The 19,818-nt window shown below is 44.4% G+C and overlaps 1 protein-coding gene across 1 annotated transcript; it reads right to left on the bottom strand.

Moving 5' to 3' along the window:
• Window positions 1–957: 957 nt before the first annotated feature.
• Window positions 958–12,725, bottom strand: YWHAH (tyrosine 3-monooxygenase/tryptophan 5-monooxygenase activation protein eta). Its single transcript, XM_007061571.4, has 2 exons — window positions 12,144–12,725; window positions 958–2,416 (listed from the first exon to the last, which is right to left on the bottom strand). The coding sequence occupies exons 1-2, from the start codon at window positions 12,228–12,230 to the stop codon at window positions 1,760–1,762; spliced, it is 744 nt and encodes a 247-aa protein (XP_007061633.1). The 5' UTR covers window positions 12,231–12,725; the 3' UTR covers window positions 958–1,759.
• Window positions 12,726–19,818: the final 7,093 nt, after the last annotated feature.

Genomic DNA, 19,818 nt, shown 5'->3' with positions numbered 1-19,818 from the left:
ACGAAGCTGCTCAGAACAGCAGCTGTTTGTGAAACAACCACAGCCTTGCACAGCAGAAACTGGATGAGTAAAGTATGCTACTCATTAGCTGAATATTCCTCCCTCTACATATGACATTGTTAGCTGTGAGCAACCAGTGAGAGAAGCAGAGTGTGAAGCAATTCCTCTCCGACACCTCTGTGGCTGACTGGCCAGTTGTTGGGTCAGAAAAAAAAGTGTCTTTATTCAGCCAAGACTCAGCCAGCTCAACTCCACTCCAGAGTGGGACTCTGCTGCCTAGGACTCTCAGGAACTTCAGGGGCTGCCTGGATGGCCCAGTGATTTCAGGCTGAATTTAAACCACAGGGTGAGAGGTGATGGCCTGTTATGGATAAAAATGTGGATGAGGTAGGAAGAGAAAATGACTAAATAGTTTAATGCAAGAGCAGACAAGGAATCAATACATATTAACTAATTTGTAAGAGGAGATATAGCAATTAAGTGAATTTGGGAATCAGATTTAGGTTAGTTTGAAAGGAACTCCTTAAGATCCAACACTAATTAAGCAACATGATTGCATTTTGTTTGGATAGACAAGTGCAACATAAGGCTATGATTTCATTTAAAGAAACTTAATTCAGAATTCGTTAATGGGTATAAGCAACTCGGTTGAGATTTTTAAGAAAAAAGTCTACAAGTCATTATGGACAGAAGCAATAAATACAAGTCTTTTTGTACCTAATTAGTAAGTCAACAAGCAATGCTCTTTAGAATCTTGTAAACATTAACCAGCAGGCTTGCATTACAGCTGCACTGAATATGCAACTGGCAGCCCCAATGGGATATAGGTGAGCAATGTTACGTATTTAGTTTGGATTGCTACATTCTCTTCAATGTATTTAGGACAATTTAAATCTTTGCAAGCTGGACACCTCTATAAATCTCCATTCTTATGAAAAGATGACAGGACAGCTCACGTAGAGATAATATTTCCGAAGCAGCATTTTATTTTATTCTTTTAATTCCAAAACATTAAATTTAGAAGTCTGGCATCTCAGAGAGTCATCCATCTTAACATGGGCTAACATTGACATGGCGCTGTCAGAATACACAGACAACTAAACAGCGAAAGAGTTTACAAAAAATAAATTCATGATTTTTCAAAACAACTGCAAAAGAGGTTACAAGTATCAAAACTTTTAAGTAGATGCATTGCATTAAATGAAAGTCTGTGCACATCATAAGTTAAAGAGGCAAAAAACAAGTTGCTACCAAAACCTCACATTCTGAACAGTTTGTAAACTGATAAATAGAACTAAGTTGTCACTTCACATCAGCTTAACTGTTTTCATCGGTTGAAAAAGTTTTTAGGGTGGCTAATTTGCTTTGCATGCACAAGATGTACTGCTTAACAAAACACTATCAGCTTGTTTCAAATGGAAAATTTAAAGATTAGATTTCTGATTAATTCACTTTCTATTATTCTTGCCCATATTTTATGATCAACAGGCAAACTAAAATGCCTCTTTAATATGCATCTTTCTGCACCACTCAAGTGCAACTATGATAAACAGGGCAGCTCAATCAATCAATCCAGCAATGCTCATGAAGACTTATCCAAAACTGCCTCCTGATAAAGTGGACTGCAGATCTGAACAGCTGTGCTGACAATACAGATATGCTTAGCACTAGATATTTAGTGAGACTGGCAAGGAAATATTGTGGGATGGTGATAATGGGGATGGTGAAGTGGATGATGGAGGGCTAGGATGAAAGCTCTTTAGTTATTGCCCTCTCCTGCTTCCTCATCCTGCTGGTCACTTGTCCAGAGAGTGAGGTTGTCTCGAAGTAACTGCATGATAAGTGTGGAGTCCTTGTAGGAATCCTCATTTAGTGTGTCCAGCTCAGCTATGGCATCATCAAAGGCTTGTTTGGCTAAAAGGCAGGCCTGCTCAGGTGCATTCTGGATTTCATAGTAGAACACTGAGAAGTTGAGTGCCAACCCAAGCCTTATTGGGTGAGTGGGCTGCATGTGCTCTTTGCTGATTTCAAAAGCCTCTTTATAGGCAGCCTCTGAAGCTTCCACAACACTGTTCTTCTTCTCACCAGCAGCAACTTCTGCCAAATAGCGGTAGTAATCTCCTTTCATTTTCAGATAAAAGACCTTGCTCTCATACTGGAAGTCATTGCAATTCTTGATCAAGAACTTATCTAAGAGGGCCAAAACATCATTGCAGACTGTCTCCAGCTCCTTTTCAATCTTCTCTCTGTAAGCTTTAACTTTTTCCAGCTTCTTCTCATTCCCATCCGCCATAGTTTTCTGCTCTATGCTGCTGATGACTCGCCAGGAAGATCGTCTAGCCCCAACCACATTCTTGTAGGCTACAGACAGCAAGTTTCTATCTTCATTGGAGAGGGGCTCATTCAGCTCAGTCACCTGCAAATATACACAGAAAGATCAACTTAAAATAGCTTGACATTGAGGAAGAAAAGAATGCAATCCTCATTCAATATTTCCATCATACCAACTTAGAAACTGCAAGGGGAAAAAAATTCCTTCTAGACATGATGGTGTTCTTGTTCAGTTTAACCAAAACTGAAGACCTGAGTGCAAGTCAATTCCTTTAAGAAAATTCATATTTCACTTTAAACTTTACCATATCACCTCCCTAAGGTATTTGTAAACATTTATATACTACGCTTTTAAGTCTTATCAAGGAGACTTTATTAAGAACAGCCACTGAACAGTGTGCATCTAACTGGCAAGATGCAGAAGTATTCAAGAGGAAGACAACTGATTTGGAGAGTCTTTCCAAAAAGGCAAATACACTACACTTTTCCTATTAAATTCAAATGCGTTATACTGCCAAATCGTCTAGCCACAGTATAGGGCAGTGCCAGACAATTCAAGGTGTGTACTAAGGAGACAGTATGCTCAGCCACTGGAGGAGAACTGGGTTGTACTGCTCCACAACACGTCCTTTATTGTGTCTTAGGGATTTAATTCATACAATCTGATTAAAATCTGTCCTGTTTTCAGCTAAAACGGTGGTTGTAACCCAGGATTTTGAAGCTAGGCAAGGGAAGAAATTATATAAAATGGAGTAGGTTGGAAGGTTCAAAAGATAGATGAACGTCCCTTGGGAGTAAAAAATAAAAAAGTTAAACACATATTGCAATAATTACAAAATGAATTGTTACAACTTTTATACTGACTCATGAGACTATAGTAACATTTTTAAATATTGCATGTTTATAATACATTTAATTTACTGCACTTTACTACAGTTTGTGAAGAAAGTTTCTGAACTCTATAAATTAGGATTACTTCTATTTTAGCAAACAATTGGAGGTTCTAAACTGGGGAGTGGTTCTTGATGAATGCAAGTGCTTTGACTTATCTAAGTTTACAATACTAAGCATACTTCATTAGCAACACTATATTATAATTTTATGACAACTGTGGAAAAAAACTAATGTGGCAAAGGAAATGGTTGCTTCCCATCGCCACTGAGATGAAGCCAAAATGATTTCATAAGTATTAAAAGAAATTTTTGTATTTACACTGCAATACACAGGCATGGTACAAATAACTAAATCAGACATTTAAAGTTCTCCTCACCAAATTCAAGAGGATAACTTACATTTCTAGAGTACCGCAGTAACCGATAAACTATTCAAGAATGGCATCTAATTTTTCAGATACAAAACAGTTCATCTTAACGAAATATTAGAATTCTCATGGCACTAATGGTTGCACCACATTTAGAACCTCTGAAGACACACTAACTTCTTTAGTATTTACTTGCTACCCATTCCTCCATAATGCACTGCTTCTACAGCTCAGTGACTCAAAGACAGAGTATGCTGCTCCCTATCACTTTCCAAGGCAACCTATGGAAAGCTAGGTTCCCAAGAACCAGCTACAGTCCTCTTTAATGACATCTTCATTTAAAAAGACAATTTGAATAATAACCCAAGCAAAACTATTGGTTGTGCTTGCAATTTAGAGAAACTATACACCATGTTTAGCCTCAGTCCATTGTACCTATAGCATATTTCTTAAAGCTAATATAACCCATCAGCTGTCCAATTTCTTTCCATGCTCATGCTTCTCATGCTCCTGCCTTTATATCTTTCCCCCTCAGTTTCTCTCTCCTTTCCAAGCCCTTTCTTTCCACTTCAAACTTAAGCATCCCCAATTCCCCACAACTGTGTGCATAATGAAAATTTTAAAAGTGTGCAAGTTGAAAATAAAGTGCATTATAACACGTGGATACTGGACAGCAAATTAGTATATATTAATTACAAGCCACTTGACAAAAATAACTGAAGAACTCTCCCTCGCCAATCACAACAGAAACTCAAGTTATGTATATACCCTTCCTTAAGCAAAAGAGTGAGTAACTAGAATACTTAGGGGACTGTTGCAAAAGTGAAACAGACTATCAGACCAACACAGGAAAGCTCATAGCCTCAAAAGACCTCAACTGACAACACCTTCCCCCAAGCCCCTGACAACTAACAACTTTAAAAACTGAATTAAGTGTCTCAGCGGATCTTAATTTCCACATAGTCTACACAACAGCCAGGATCCAAACCACACGTGGTTTTATAGATCAAAATGAACACAATTTATTACACCTACAAGAAAAATAGTAGGCTGTGCAACTTCGAGAACACAGGTCTAACATGCTCCACACAAGAAGCACCAGTTAGTGAGCCACTAGATTCTGCATCACCTGAAGCTCCAAAAAGGTGTTTAGGGGCACAAACAAGTCACAAACACGAGGCTAAATGCAGCCTGTATTACACAAGAGGAAGGTTGCACCCTCCTTGCCAGAGGCATCTGTGAGAAAAAACATTATCCAGGATCCTCTTATAGATAGGCACCTAATGGATTTGATTTAAAAAAAAAAAAAAAAGGGGGACAGAACTGGGTATCACCAGCACATATGGCTACATAGCTCAAACTGTCTAACTATTTCTCCTAGTGGCCTATTATGTACTGACCAGGAGGAACTGACAGAACAGAATCCAGTGGCATGCCACATAAGCAGCAACCTCAAGGCAAATAAGCAGTTTCCTCAACACCACAGTCTGGAGACCTCTCAAGTCATTTCTGCAAGCAGGTCAACTGGAACAGAGGCTGCTGAAAGATACAGAAGAAGCAATATGGACATCTAATTCATATCCATTGCTGTAATACCACTAAGCAAGGAGACCAGCAGTGTCTTTGTATCATACTCCAATGCCAGATTAAGTGGGGGGTTCCAGAGGAAATCAGAAGATTTTGGTCTGCCATACATAAATTTCAAGAATTTTTTTCCTATTAAAGGAAGTCTAAGAACAGCTTAGTAACTTCAACATCCCAAAAATAGTTTGACAAATAGGGCTTGCTTTCCACACAGCTGTTCTATAGATACAGTCCCTTTGCAAATCCATACTGGGGAAGTCATTTGGCAAAACATGCAATTCCCACAGTGAGTGCAAAGCCAGGGTCATGAAGGACAATTAGCATTCAATTTGAAAGAAGCAAGTATCTTTTTTTTTTTACAAGAAGTTATTAAAAAGGTGATAAAAAGCCTAAAAAGCATTGTGAGTACTTTTTTTGCTGCTTTATGATTTATTAAGGTAGCCTGAAAGGGAACGAATTTTTGTTAAAAGATTCATTCTGCCCCCCTACCTTGTTTAAAAAATAAAATAAATAATTTTTCTGCCCTTAAAAGCTACAGATGGTGGAACAAGAAGTAAGATTTTAAGATTGCAAGTACCAAGGAAGTGAAACCTGACTGACTCAGTTATTTTTATTCTTAGTTCAAAACTGTTATTAACACCTGCTTAACTACAATATTTGAGAGAAGAGATCTTTATCAAGGATTCAGCACCCATTCCTTTAATTAAGGGATTAACTTCCAGAAAACATCTGAAACCTGCAGAGTGTGTGAAAGAAAGTGCGCTTTCAGGCTGTCTTTATAAATCAAGGAAACAAAAAAAGTACAAAAAAAAAGTTTCAATTTTTTTACAGGGTACCTTTAACTATCTCACCCTGTAGTGGGCCCAACACCACTTCACATTTGCCTTTGTCAGACATGACAGGTATGGAATCTTGTAAGTTGTATGCTGAAGCTATCTATGCATCACCATGAATCTTCAACCTGGAATCATATTCTGAAAATATTTTTTTTAGATGAGCAATACATACAAGTGAAAACAACACACCCACACCATTCCCAAAACTATCTGTCCCCTGCCCCACCTCCCTCACCACAGGGTTATAATCAGATTAGTTTCATGTAGAAACTGACACTGACATGATTACCTTCAAAATAGGCATGGGCACATTCACCTCTGTAAACAACTGTGACTATAATACTGTATGTGGTACATACACTGCATTAAACTCAGTGTAGAACTGTAGTGACCATACACTGTTATATCAACACAGTTTTGGAAAGACCTGTTTTTCATCAAGGGCTGCCTGAGTGGAGTAAAACTCCACTGTAACCTCAGCTGTTTGGCCTGTCAGTTGTCTACAACTGAGGAAAAGGGCCTCAAAATCTGCAACTCAGCAGCAGCTCATGGTAGGAGAAGGCTATTCAGCGTACTGAATTAATTTCAGCACCGCTCTTGTTCTGCTCATGGCAGGAGTTCTCTACATTAGTGTTTCTCAGTCTTTTTGATTCCAGGGACCAGCTTGCTGCCTTCCTAAACTGTGTAAGGGAAATCTCAGGGACCGGCACTGGTCTACGAAGCAGTCCTTGAGAAACACTGCTCTACATTTCTGAAGCAACACTCCCTGCCTTTCTGTGATCAACTGATGGGTACCCCTCCTTTCTAATGTCACCCTTGCCCTATGTCCCAGCATATCATTTTTTCCTGTCCATTTTCTTTTTCCTGATCAGCTTCCTTCTAGTTTGTGTTTTTCGAAGGGGTTTTTTTGCACTATTTTATTGTTCACTCACTCAGATAGCCTTCTAAATGGATGGACAACAAACAGGAGTCCCAAGGTTCCAAATCACATTACTCCTGTAGTTTACTTCAGTGCATGAAGAGTGAGAGAAGCAGGGTGTTACAGGCCTGCAGATTTAAGCTTCTTCAGTAACCAACAGCATTTGGGTATACTGTGGGAGCAGAAATGGAAGGCAGGTGGCTGTCAAGAAGTCACCTCCTGCTTTACCCACTGCAGGAATAAATTTCCTTTAATGGTGGATGATACACATTTTGATGTAATGTAGAGGTCTGTGGCATGCAGACAGCTTCTCAACCCCACCATCTCCCACACATGGTTGAAAAACACTGTCTTGAAGGACAGAAGGCAGCTTCTCTTCCCCTATACCCATAGCCATCTCTTGTTGGAGACAGAGGACTCTTGGGCTTTGCAGTGAGTAAACATTACCTGTTACCTGATGGTAGGCAAAAAGCATGCTCTCACATTACTATGGTAAAAGCCACAGCAGTGCTAGGAGTATGATAAGGAGCCACTGAGGGTGCATCTTCATGCAGTTAACTCAGGATCTTATTCAGGTGTTGCCCCTAACCCTCCCCCATCCATGTAAGACTGGAAATTTGACCAATTCAAAAATAACTGGTCAATTGCCCAGTCAGGCTTGATCAGATAATGTCAGAAATGGTCAAATATTTTCAAGCACTAGTTTATTAGAACAGAAACAACAGTAACAAAAGGAGTAAGACTTTATGGTCCCCAATAAGATTAGCCTCAGATAGAATTTTATTGTTTTGCATTTTTCTGAGTTAAAATACCCCTGTTAAGTAACTTGTTTTTCGTAACTCCCCCCCCCCGCCCAAAAAAAAAAAAAAGAATGGCACCATGATGCAATCGAAAAAATAGGCTGGCACCTATATCAGGATATTCTTGCTGAATATTTGACCGTCAAATAGGTAGCGGTCAAGTAACCTTTTTGACTAGTCAACTGACCAGCTTGCCAAGCCTGCATCCACACAGAAAATCCACTCACCTGAGTCTACCTGCGCTTTCAGCTCAGGCTAGCTGGCCTTTCTGAGAGCGTAGATTAAAGTCCAGCTGCCGATTTAACTCAGGGTAGTAACCCACCCACTGTGCAGTGGGGACATCCACTAAATTATTTGAGTGCTGACAGTTCTCCAATGCCTTTCTACAATTTGACACCCTTCTCCCCAGGTCTGACTAACTGGGCACCCAAGTTCTCCCACAACTGACTCAGAAAGATTCAGAGAGACTCAGTTTACCATAGCACAAAGAACATGGGATAGGACCCCAAAAGTCTTAGAGAAACACAGGTGACAAGTAGCATCAGTGAGAACGCCGTAATCTGGGTATGGCTTTGCAGTGTGGCTGCTCACACCTGGGCCAGGCTAACTTGGATGCCAATCTCACAAGTTAACTCTGTTTGAAACCATACCCTTAGTATCAAACCAGCACAAAGCGCTAGACAGTCTTGCAGCAGGCAGGGATACTCCTCGTTGTTTTTATTTACATCAAAAGCATCCCTGCTACCTGCTTCTCCGCACACACAATATTACCAAAAAGGGACAATCACTGGAAAGAGAAAAAAGAGCCAGAGGATGTAATACTGAAAGTGCAAATCTGTCAAAATTCTTTAACACCAAATGTGAAAAAGGAAATTTCAACAGCTCCCTAAAAATTAAGTTAGAGCCCTATTTTAGATAGATAGATAAAAATACTGATAAAAACTGAAAATGATGTGCGTACCATATTCATTTATGTTATATATATATTTTCCATCTGCAGTGAGCCTTGGCAAGGACTTCAGTAGTCCACATATCTCACAAGAATTACTCAAGATTACTTCCTCTCAAAATTAATAATTCAGTTCTACTTAACTTACTCATTTCAAATTAGTGTATAAGATGTGTCACTAAATAGCAATACAGACTAATCAAAATCTTGAGCAAAATGCACAGGAATTCATATATTTTGAGTTCTACAACTCATGGTGTATATAGCAGAATAAGCTTAACCCCTTTTTTTTATTAGTCAATATTTCATACCATTTCTGAAATTAATCTGAACAAAGCATTTAATGCAATATTGCTTCTTCATATAATTTTTCAAACATCAGACATGTGAAGTGCCATTCTTATACTAAAAGCATATTTTTATTTACTCTGTTTTTTCACAGCTATGGCCTGTTCCTGTTCTCTGTATAATAATTAAAAACACCAATGCGGAAGTCCAGCAGAAGAAGGAATGTTAGTTTGCTGGAGCCCTAGAGAAGGGTTTAATTAAATGAATGTGCCACACCCCTTGGCAAAATGCCATTTTACAGAGGTACATTTGACTGTATTTCTCATGGAGGGAACTTTAGGGTTCTGAAAGAAAACCAAACTCACTGTCTATGTCACACTGCAGTCTTATCTTCCTCTCTTGCTACTCATCATGGTAGGTGGGAAAAAAATGGCATTCAGCCAAGAAGAAAAACTCAACAGCAGTTAATAATTGTACTATTACTTTAACAAATACACAGTATTTCCTATAAGGTTTAAATTATTAGAATTGCTACATCAACTAGCTTTTTACAAAACTACCATTAACTTGAAACATACTGTTAAAGTCTTTAGTCTCTTTGGCAGAAAATGTGGAATGTATTTCTCCCACTATACACAAGTGTTTTTGCACCCTTATATTAAGAAATGTCTTAGTTTAAGGATATTCACGTCAGTTTACATTTTTGCATGTAATTGTCAGAGAAACTAATGTACAGAGGGAAATATTTGCTTTTTTTTTTTTTAAAACATGGGAAGGGCTACTTTAAAAGCCAGAAGCTTTTTGCTTAGGTTATACGTATTGAAATTAGAGGAAATGTGTTAGTTGTGTGTAATTGTAAGAGCCCACATTATACATTTTTATATGAAAGGCAATATAAGCTCCCACTCTTTCCCCAAAACCTGCCCAAAATGGATGTTCTAAGTTACAGCATGTTCTAGAATGAACACCTGCAAAAAAGTATCCAGATAACCAACATTTTATTAAAATATATTTGGAGAAACTGGAGTTAACTACTTTTGTATTCAAGGAATAACTAAAGTTATTTCACCATGTGTAATAAAGTGGAAACATTTTAACTTCCATTTTAGTTTGGTTTTTAATTGCTTATGTGAGGTATATATTAAAGAAGCAATTAGCACCTTTGTCAAAATTCAATGCATTGAGCCAAATATTGAAGTTAGAGCCCTAAAGGAACTGCACTGTCATATGCATTATTGGAGGGCAAAGGAAATATGATAAAGCAAAGGCGAATGATTTTGGAACAAGATGGAATGATAAAAAAATAGCAAAATATTTTTAAATTTAAAATGGTCTATTAGACAAACATTAATTATCTGCAGCATTTCCTGAAAGATGGTAGCTCCACTCTGCTTTTGTGTTCTAATTTCATGCATTCCAATATTTGAATAGGAAATTTTAAATAGTAAAAATATTTCAGCTGTCGTTTTTGTATTTCTAAACATATCCCAGTTTTACAAAGTATTTCCTGGATCACCAACAGACTTCACTAAAACCTGTATATGGGCTTGTCCAATTCAGTATTTTTTAGAATGAGCAATGAAAGGTATTTCTAAGGGTAGAGTCATTCCCACTTCAATTAGCAAATCTAGTAGTGCCATTAATATAATTTCTCACTTCAAACATAATAGCTCTGTTACAGACATATCCAAGAGCCCTTCTGTGTAAGAACTGTATTAGCCAAATAACAGGTTGTGCTGTACTAGATTACATACAAAGCAGACCATAAAAATCAGTACCGAACAGAATTTGAGAGGTTTTTTAATTTTTATTTTAAGGTGTGTGATACAAACGGAGAATTTGATGCATCATAACATTTTTGATCTTGGACAGATTGATTTTGTTATGATATGAACTCCATTTGAAACCCAGTTCTTTGTGCAGGGACTGTCTATTTATTTAGACAGCACCACCCCACAACATGGCTATGAACTGGCGGGGCATTTGGGGGCTAACACTGTACAAATTAATATGATCATAAATAAGAATTAGGTAGAGCAGATGAGCTGGAAGGATGCTGAATGTTAATTCAACATTTAATTTTAAAAAGCTAAAATACTCTTCACTGGATCTCACATATAGTAAGAGAAGTTTAGACATGAGACGTTTGGTTTGCTAATTTATTACCTGTTCAGTACAAGTTACTGTTAAATGCTTTGTTTTAAAAGGAGCAGGTTTAATCCACCTTTAAATATTATTTGAATACATTTCAGTATTCAAAATTATGTGCAGATTGTAGGCTATATAGCATTGAGAAAAAAGAAAGGCATGTCTTGAAGGATCTTGTGCTGTGAGTGATTATGTTCCCGGATGCAGCTATTACATGATCTTTGAATGAAAGCTCCCCAGGTTGGCGAGTAAGGCCTCCTTCAGTCATGCCTTCTTGATGCAACAGAAACATCTAGAAAGGAAAAGGTCCTCTTCCCATGTTAGGCTTCTCCAGACCCACCTCTAAGCACAGAGACTGACCGGGCCCCACACACAGCACCATCAGCCCACGCCTACAGCTTTAAGACTGGTCCCAGGTTAGCTGGACGCGCTAAACCAACGCTCCAAGGTCAAACCCAGCATCTCCCGCCCACCCCAGAGGATGGGGGGCCCTGGGCCGGCGTCAGACAGGGGCGGGGCAGGATCGATGGGGAAGAGGAAGTTTCCCCCAGCAAGGACAGGTCGAGACAGTATTAGTCCATCCGCTTGCCACGGACACTCACCGCTGAGAGAGAAGGGAGAGGGGCACCCAAGTACATCCCCTCTGTGAGGAACTGTCCGTAGCGTACCGGGGCGGGGGGGGGGGGGGGGGGGGGCTGGAGAGCGGAAGGGCTGCACACCCCGCTGCAGCAATGGGGATTTTGGCTCCGTCGGCTGAAAATGGACCGGCCCCCTCCACTCCCAGCTTTGCCGAGATAAAGCCCAGGCTCCCCGTGCCGAGCTATAAGGCACCACCCAGGACTCTTGAGGGGACACAGCAACGAGCGTGCCGTGGTACCGGACCCCACCCCGCCCTGCCTCCCTCCGGTGGGACCCAGCGGCCCGCCACAGCCGCCTCACCCGCCGGGGCCCCAACTCCGCCTTCGCCCAGCTTCCCGCTCTCCTCCGCGTGGGAGCCGCCGCCGCCAACACCTTTCTCCCCACTCACCGCCTTCATGGCTGAGGCCATGTCGTCGTATCTTTCCGCCTGCTCGGCCAGGCGGGCTCGCTGCAGCAGCTGCTCTCGGTCCCCCATGGCCGCTTCCGTGGTGACTGCCGGGCTGGGCACTCGGCGGCACCCCTCTCACGCGGGGACTGAGGGGAGAGGTGGCGCTTCACGGGTTACCTGGCGCGCGAACGCGCTCACTCCGCGGCCGTTGGCGCCTTGCGCTCAGTGACCGTCGGGCTTTTCGGCGGCCGTTGGCGCGTCGCGCTCGCCGGGCAGGGGTTGGTGGGTACCTCAATGACCGCAGCGGAGCGAAGATCGCGCTCTCGCTCTGTTCCCTCACCAGCGTGTACAGCTCGCTAGTCGCCCCTCTCTCTCCCCGTTCTGTGCCTCGCGCACTGTTACCGCCCCCCGCGCCTGCGCCCTGTGAGGGCAAGGAGGGGGCGGAGTTGAGGAGACTGCAGGGGAGGGGAGGAGGCGCTGCTCCCCCGCGTTCTATTTCTAGGTGACGTCACTTACTATAAATAACCAGGACTCGACTGGGGTAAACGCATGCGCACTACGAATGCTGCATTTTACTGCTGCAAAGGTGGAGGTGGGAGATAGGGAGGGGGTATTGCAGAGCAGCTGAGGGAAGGAGACGGTGCTGGGTCTGGCCTGCTGCCCATGCATACACACTGTAGCTATAACACTGAAGGTAGCTGTCGCTAACCTCTTGAGAAAGGAAGGGCCTGGCTGACATGAAATCCACTGACCACTGCAGAGAATCCCCACTAGCCAATATCCAGGCAACCCTCAACTGGTGGCTAATGCCTCAGAAGGTCAAACAGCCGTGTCAGCTGTATGCCAACAGCATTCATGCAAAGCATCACACCTTGCCTTACAAATGTGAGAGATTTTTCTCCTATGTACAATTTTGCACAGTGTTTCTCCTGTGTACAGCCATTGCTTGTGGGGTATTTTCTCCAGTGCATGATTTTGGCTGTGCATGACTGTCATTTTGTATGAGAAATAAAACACAAAAGTTCTCCCTTCAATATAAGCTTTGTATTTTTCACATACTATTTTTTTTCTTCCATTTCACTGAAACTGTTGGTCACTGTAAACCCTGCATACCAGCTATTACGACCCTCCAATAATGGGATCAGTGGGAATAGGCCGGTCACATGATGCTGCCTAAAAGTGATGGCACTAATTTATATTTTAGTATATATTTTATTTCATAGTAATTAGATATTTATTTACAGAATTGACAAAGTAAATGGTGTACATAAAAACTACCTCTAATGGGCAATATTACAGAAATCCTGCAGATGCTGGCCGTGCCTACAGAAATGTTAGCTACCACATTGTTCATTTGCAGAAATAAAAGTTAAAATAAAATTAAGATCAACCCAAAGCTAACCCAAATGTATCTGTCTTGTCCATCCCTGAAGCTCACTGTAGTCAGGGCAGACCAGCAGTGGATTGTTATCCTACTTCATGCTTCCAAAAAGCTCAGTCTCATGCATTGCAGTGTTGTTAAAAAAGGTGTGTGCTTATTCCCTATCCACTCCCAAAACATGCCCATTTATTACTTTCAAATATAGATTCTGTACAGTTTTTAGTATTCTGTTGGGGTTGCATTTCCTTTAGTAAGTGGATACTGTGACAAAGCTCTGTCCTTGCCTCTGTGGGTCCCGCGTTTCCTGGCGGATTTCGCTAGCCTCAGAGGCCCACCGTGACCCTGCACGTAACCCTTCTCTCTCTAGAGACAAGGGTCACAGTCTACTGAGCCATTTTCATCATAAGCCAGCAAGGAGGTGAGGAGAAGTTATCCTTCCTTGCACAGTCTCTGTTGTCTCTCAGTCTCAGTGATTAATCAGGGGGCAAAAGTGTGTGTGGGGGAGCCCAGGTCCACCCTCTACTCTGGGCTCCAGCCCAGGGACCCTAATAGTATCAGCTCTGGTAGCTGACCTTTTAGAAACATGACATGTACAATTCCCTGGCCTACTTCCCCCACAGCAGCCCTCAATTCCTCAAGCTCCACTTCACCCTTACCTCAGGGCCTCCTTCCTTGTGCCTGATATGGTGTGTACTACTCAGCCTCTCCAACAGCGCAACTTCCTCCCACAGCTCCTGACATGCACTCCCACCTGACTAACTGGGAGGCTTTTAACTAGTTTCAGCCAGGCCCAATTGGCTTCAGGTGTCCCAATCAACCTAGCCTTCTCCCTGCCCTCTGGAAAGTTCTTAATTGACCTGGAGCAGCTGCCATTTCACTTATCCTGGTACCAGGGATTTGTTTAGCCTGGAGCTAATATATCTATCTCCCACTACTTTTCTATAGCCATCTGGCCTTGCCCTGTCACATATCCGCCCCCCTCTGCTCAACACCATAGAGTTGGGCAACTTGGGACACCAGGCAGTATGCTCGTGACAGACCATCAGCGTTGCCAGGGTGGCATCCAGCCCTGTGCCGTCTGTGGAACTGGAATGGTTGGAGGGATAAGAACCACCTGGTGACCCTTGCATTCTTTTTCTTATTCTGCTGCATCCACTGGAGGGGGGCATGGTCCGTCACAAGAGTAAATCGCCGTCCTGAGAGGTAATAACGCAGTGTCTCCATAGCCCATTTGACAGCAAGGCATTCTCTCTCAACTACTGTGTATTTCTGTTCTCTTGGGAGAAGCTTTCTGCTTAGGTAGAGGATCGGGTGTTCCTCTTCTCCCTCCATTTGCGACAGAACTGCTCCCAACCCCACCTCGGAAGCGTCTGTTTGTAAAATAAATTCCCTGTTAAAGTCTGGGGCTACGAGTACGGGGTTATTACAGAGGGCCATCTGAAGGTCTGTAAATGCCCCCTCTGCTGTGTCGGTCCACTTTACCATGTCTGGACCTCGGTTCTTCACCAGGTCCGTTAGGGGACTTGCCCTAGTGGCAAAGTGAGGAATAAACCATTGGTAGTACCCTATCAGGCCTAGGAACGCACGGACCTGCTTCTTTCGGGTCGGCCAGGGCCATTTTGAATTGCCTCTAGCTTATTCGTTTGGGGCTTCACTGTGCCCCTTCCCACAATATATCCCAGGTACCTAGCCTCTGCTAGCCCTATGGCGCATTTAGCGGGATTAGCAGTGAGGCCAGCCCACCTTAAGGTGCGCAGTACTGCCTCAACTTTCTCCAAGTGGGTTCCCCAGTCTGGCATATGGATGATGACATCATCTAGGTATGCAGCTGCATAACTAGTATGGGGGCGCAGCAGCTTATCCATGAGGCGCTGGAATGTGGCTGGGGCCCCATGTAGCCCAAAAGGGAGGACGGTGTACGGAATAGCCCATCCAGGGTGGAGAATGCTGTCTTTTCTTTAGCTTCTTTGGTCAGAGGAATCTGCCAGTACACTTTTGTCAGATCCAGTGTAGTCAAGAATCGGGCACTACCCAGTCGGTCAACCAGTTCGTCGATGCGTGGTATGGGGTATGCATCAAACTGGGATATTTCATTCAGTCGGCGAAAGTCATTACAGAATCTCATGGTACCGTCAGGTTTAGGCACTAGAACAATGGGACTGGACCACTGACTAAGATTCTTAAGTAACCCCTAATTCTAACATTTTCTTTACTTTGGCCTTGATTTCTTCTCTTTTGGCTGCTGAGATTCGGTAGGGTCTCAATGTTACCTTGGCTCCGGGGATTGTGCGGATATGGTGATAGGTCTCAGTCGTCCGCCCTGGTTTTGAAGAGAACACATCTCGGTTGCGATTAATCATATCGGCTGCCTCGATCTTTTGGATCAGCGTCAAGTCGGATGATATCCTCACTTGCTCGTGTAAGTTATCCTCCTGGGGAAGGGTCTCCTGCATGACTAAGCATGCCTCTCGATCGTGCCAAGGTTTTAGAAGATTGATGTGGTAAATTTGTTCCGATTTCCGGCGGCCTGGCTGCCACACCTTACAGTTCACCTCTCCCACGGCTTCGATTATTTCGTAGGGTCCCTGCCAGTGGGCCAACAGTTTACTTTCTGCTGTGGGCACCAGTACCATCACCCGATCCCCTGGTTGGAACCATCGAAGCTTCACTTGGTGGTTATAATGGGTTCGTTGAGTCTCCTGTGCTCTCTCCAAGTGTTCCCATACAATGGGCATAACTCAGGCTATCCAATCTCTCATCTGCAGTTCATGCTCAACTATGTTCCTTCTGGGATTTGGCTCCTCTTCCCAGGCTTCTCTGGCTATATCCAATGTGCCCCGAGGGTGGCGCCCATATAGTAGTTCGAATGGAGAGAAACCCGTGGAGGCTTGCGGAACCTCCCGGATGGCGAACATAAGGTAAGGCAATAGGGTGTCCCAATCTTTCCCATCCCGGCTCACCACTTTCCTGATCATGGCCTTGAGGGTCCTATTAAACCTTTGCACGAGGCCATCTGTTTGCGGGTGGTATACAGAGGTCCGTAGGGCTTGTACATGGAGCAATGAACAGAGATCTTTCATCAACTTGGACATGAAAGGTGTCCCTTGATCAGTCAGTATCTCCTTGGGTAGCCCAACCCGGGCAGAGATCTGTACTAGCTCCTTAGCTATTGTCTTGGAAGCTGTGTTGCGCAGGGGAACAGCTTCCGGGTACCGGGTTGCATAGTCCAGTACAACAAGCACATGTTGGAGGTCCCGAGCTGTCTGCTCTAGGGGCCCTACCAGATCCATGGCTATCCGTTCGAAAGGAACCTCTATTATTGGAAGAGGTATCAAAGGAGCCCGCAAGTGCAGGTGAGGGCTGTGTAACTGACACTCCGGACAAGAGGTGCAGTTTCGCCAGACATCTTCATGTACTCCTGGCCAGAAGAACCTCCGCAGGATCCGTGCCTGGGTTTTCTCTACCCCTAGGTGTCCTCCAAACAGGTGACTGTGGGCGAGACTCAATATGGCTTTTTGATGTTTTCTTGACACGAGAAGTTGTTGTATCTCTTGCTCCTGCATTTGCACCACGCAGTACAGGAGATCTTTCTTCACTATAAAGTAAGGTCCGGGACCCCGGACCTTTCCATCCACGGGTATCCCATCAATCTCGGCCACCTCTTTCCTGGCGTTATCATATCTGGGGTCCTCCACATGGTCCTGCCCAAAAGTCTCTCTCCTGCGACTAACCTGCCCAAGCTCCCAGGTGCCGGCTTCTGCTTCTTCCAACAGCTCGCCGCCGTCATGGCTGGGGGCAGCTTCTGGCTCACCTTCTGTGGTGGAAGTTTCTCTGTTGGCTGCTCGCGTCCATCTGCCTACTAGGGAGGTCTTCTGGCCCTGGGTCAGGATCCGGGTTCCCAAGGCCTTCACGGCCTTCCTCTCTTTTTTTGTCTTCTGGGTCTTTCGGGGGGCTGAGAACAGATCCTGAGAAATCTCAGCAAACATCGGGGGTTGACATTCCCCCGGTGACAATTCGTTGTCCTCAGGGTCCCCACCTCCCTCCAGCCTCTCCGGGGGGAGTAAATTATCAAACCCTGGATAGTCCCTGCCAATGACTACAGGATATGGGAGTTTAGGAACTACACCCACGGTCACCTCAATGGGGTTTCCCTGAACCTCCATCTCCACTGGGATGGTGGGGTAATGGCTCATGGCCCCATGCACGCATGTCACTGCTACGCGTTTGGCTTGTAGTAGCTGACTATTTTTTACCAGCTTACCCGATATAAGGGTGATAGCACTCCCAGAATCCACAAGCACTGTAGTCTCTGCTCCATTTATCCTCACTGGCCCGGTGTAATTATGCGGGGCTAATGCGACCCCCGCGAGGTGGATAAGGGAGCATGGGACCTCCCAATCCCCCAAGTTACATTGCATAGGCTCCTCGGTGCTGGGATTATTGTGCTGCTATGTGTCTCCACTCCCCACATGCATAACATCTGTAATTACTTTTAATCACTCCCCTATCCCGGGGATTAGGGGGTTTAGTCCCGGGGTTCCCCCCACTCAAGCCAATCCCTTCCTTCTGGAGTCCCCGCTGGTTTTTGACCCCCCCCTTCTTCCACCTAGGACTCCCCGGGGATTTGGCTGCCCAACCTTCCAGGGTTGGGGTCAGGTGCTTGCTTCGAAAGGGGCCTTCCTTGGGTAGTCGGGTCAGTTCCCTAGCTGTCATCTGTCTTTCTACCAGTGTGATCATCTCATCGTACATGGACAGATCGTTCTGGCCTACCCATTAGCGGAGATCTAGCGGCAGTCCCCGCATGTAATGGTCTATGACCAGGGTCTCCAAAATCTCCTCTGGCCTGCACACCTCCGGCTGTAACCATTTCCATGCGAGGTATATGAGGTCGAATAGCTGGGACCTCGGGGGTTTGTTCTCTTGGTATTTCCACTCATGGAACCTCTGGGCCCTTACCGCTGCCGTTACCCCGATCGTGCTAGGATCTCTGCCTTCAGATGGGTATAGTCAGTGGCATCTGTGGCAGGCAAGTCAAAATATGCCTTCTGGACCTCTCCACACAAAAAAGGGGCGAGAATGCTGGCCCACTGCTCCTGCGGTCACACCTCACGCTGAGCAGTCCTTTCGAATGAGAGGAGATATGCTTCTACGTCATCTCCTGACGTCATCTTTGGCAGACAACCAGTGGCCCTCAGGGTTCGCGTCCCATCAGACCCCCGGGCCTGGGTGGTGAGGATCTTCAGCTGGTCCACTACCTCTCTCAAGAGGGCACGATCTTGGGTCGCCTGGCTCATCAATAATTGGGTCGCCTGGCTCATCAGTAATATGCTGTAGCCGCATAGACTCCTGTTGTGCCATTGCCTGAACCCGGGTGGCCTCCTGCTGGGCTGCCGTGGCTTGTACCAGAGCTCTTACCACCTCCTCCATTGTGGCACTACCCACAATGCACAAAGCAAACAAACAAACCAAAACAAAAAAAAATCCAAAACCCCAGTGCACTTTTTTAAAAAACCTCTTTCTTCCGCCACGCTGTGTATGAAGTCCCACTCCTGACACCAGTTGTGACAAAGCTCTGCCTTGCCTCCATGGGTCCCGTGTTTCCTGGTGGATTTTGCTAGCCTCAGAGGCTCACCATGACGCTGCACGTAACCCTTCTCTCTCTAGAGACAAGGGTCACAGTCTACTGAGCCATTTTCATCATAAGCCAGCGAGGGAGGTGAGGAGAAGTTATCCTTCCTTGCACAGTCTCTGTTGTCTCCCAGTCTCAGTGATTAATCAAGGGGCAAAGGTGTGGGGGGGAGCCCGGGCCCACCCTCTACTCTGGGCTCCAGCCCAGGGACCCTAATAGTATCAGCTCTGGTAGCTGACCTTTTAGCCCTGGTCTACACTAGGACTTTAGGTCGAATTTAGCAGCGTTAAATCGATGTAAGCCCGTACCTGTCCACACGATGAAGCCATTTATTTCGACTTAAAGGGCTCTTAAAATCGATTTCCTTACTCCACCCCTGACAAGTGGATTAGCGCTTAAATCGGCCTTGCGGGGTCGAATTTGGGGTACTGTGGACACAATTCGACGGTATTGGCCTCCGGGAGCTATCCCAGAGTGCTCCATTTTGACCGCTCTGGACAGCACTCTCAACTCAGATGCACTGGCCAGGTAGACAGGAAAAGAACCGCGAACTTTTGAATCTCATTTCCTGTTTGGCCAGCGTGGCAAGCTGCAGGTGACCATGCAGAGCTCATCAGCAGAGGTGACCATGATGGAGTCTCAGAATCGCAAAAGAGCTCCAGCAT

This window comes from Chelonia mydas, chromosome 15 (assembly GCF_015237465.2).
Source record: "Chelonia mydas isolate rCheMyd1 chromosome 15, rCheMyd1.pri.v2, whole genome shotgun sequence".
Lineage (NCBI taxonomy): Eukaryota > Metazoa > Chordata > Testudines > Cheloniidae > Chelonia > Chelonia mydas.
The sequence above is the reverse complement of the archived record's forward strand: the minus strand, read 5'-3'. Positions and strand labels throughout refer to the sequence as shown.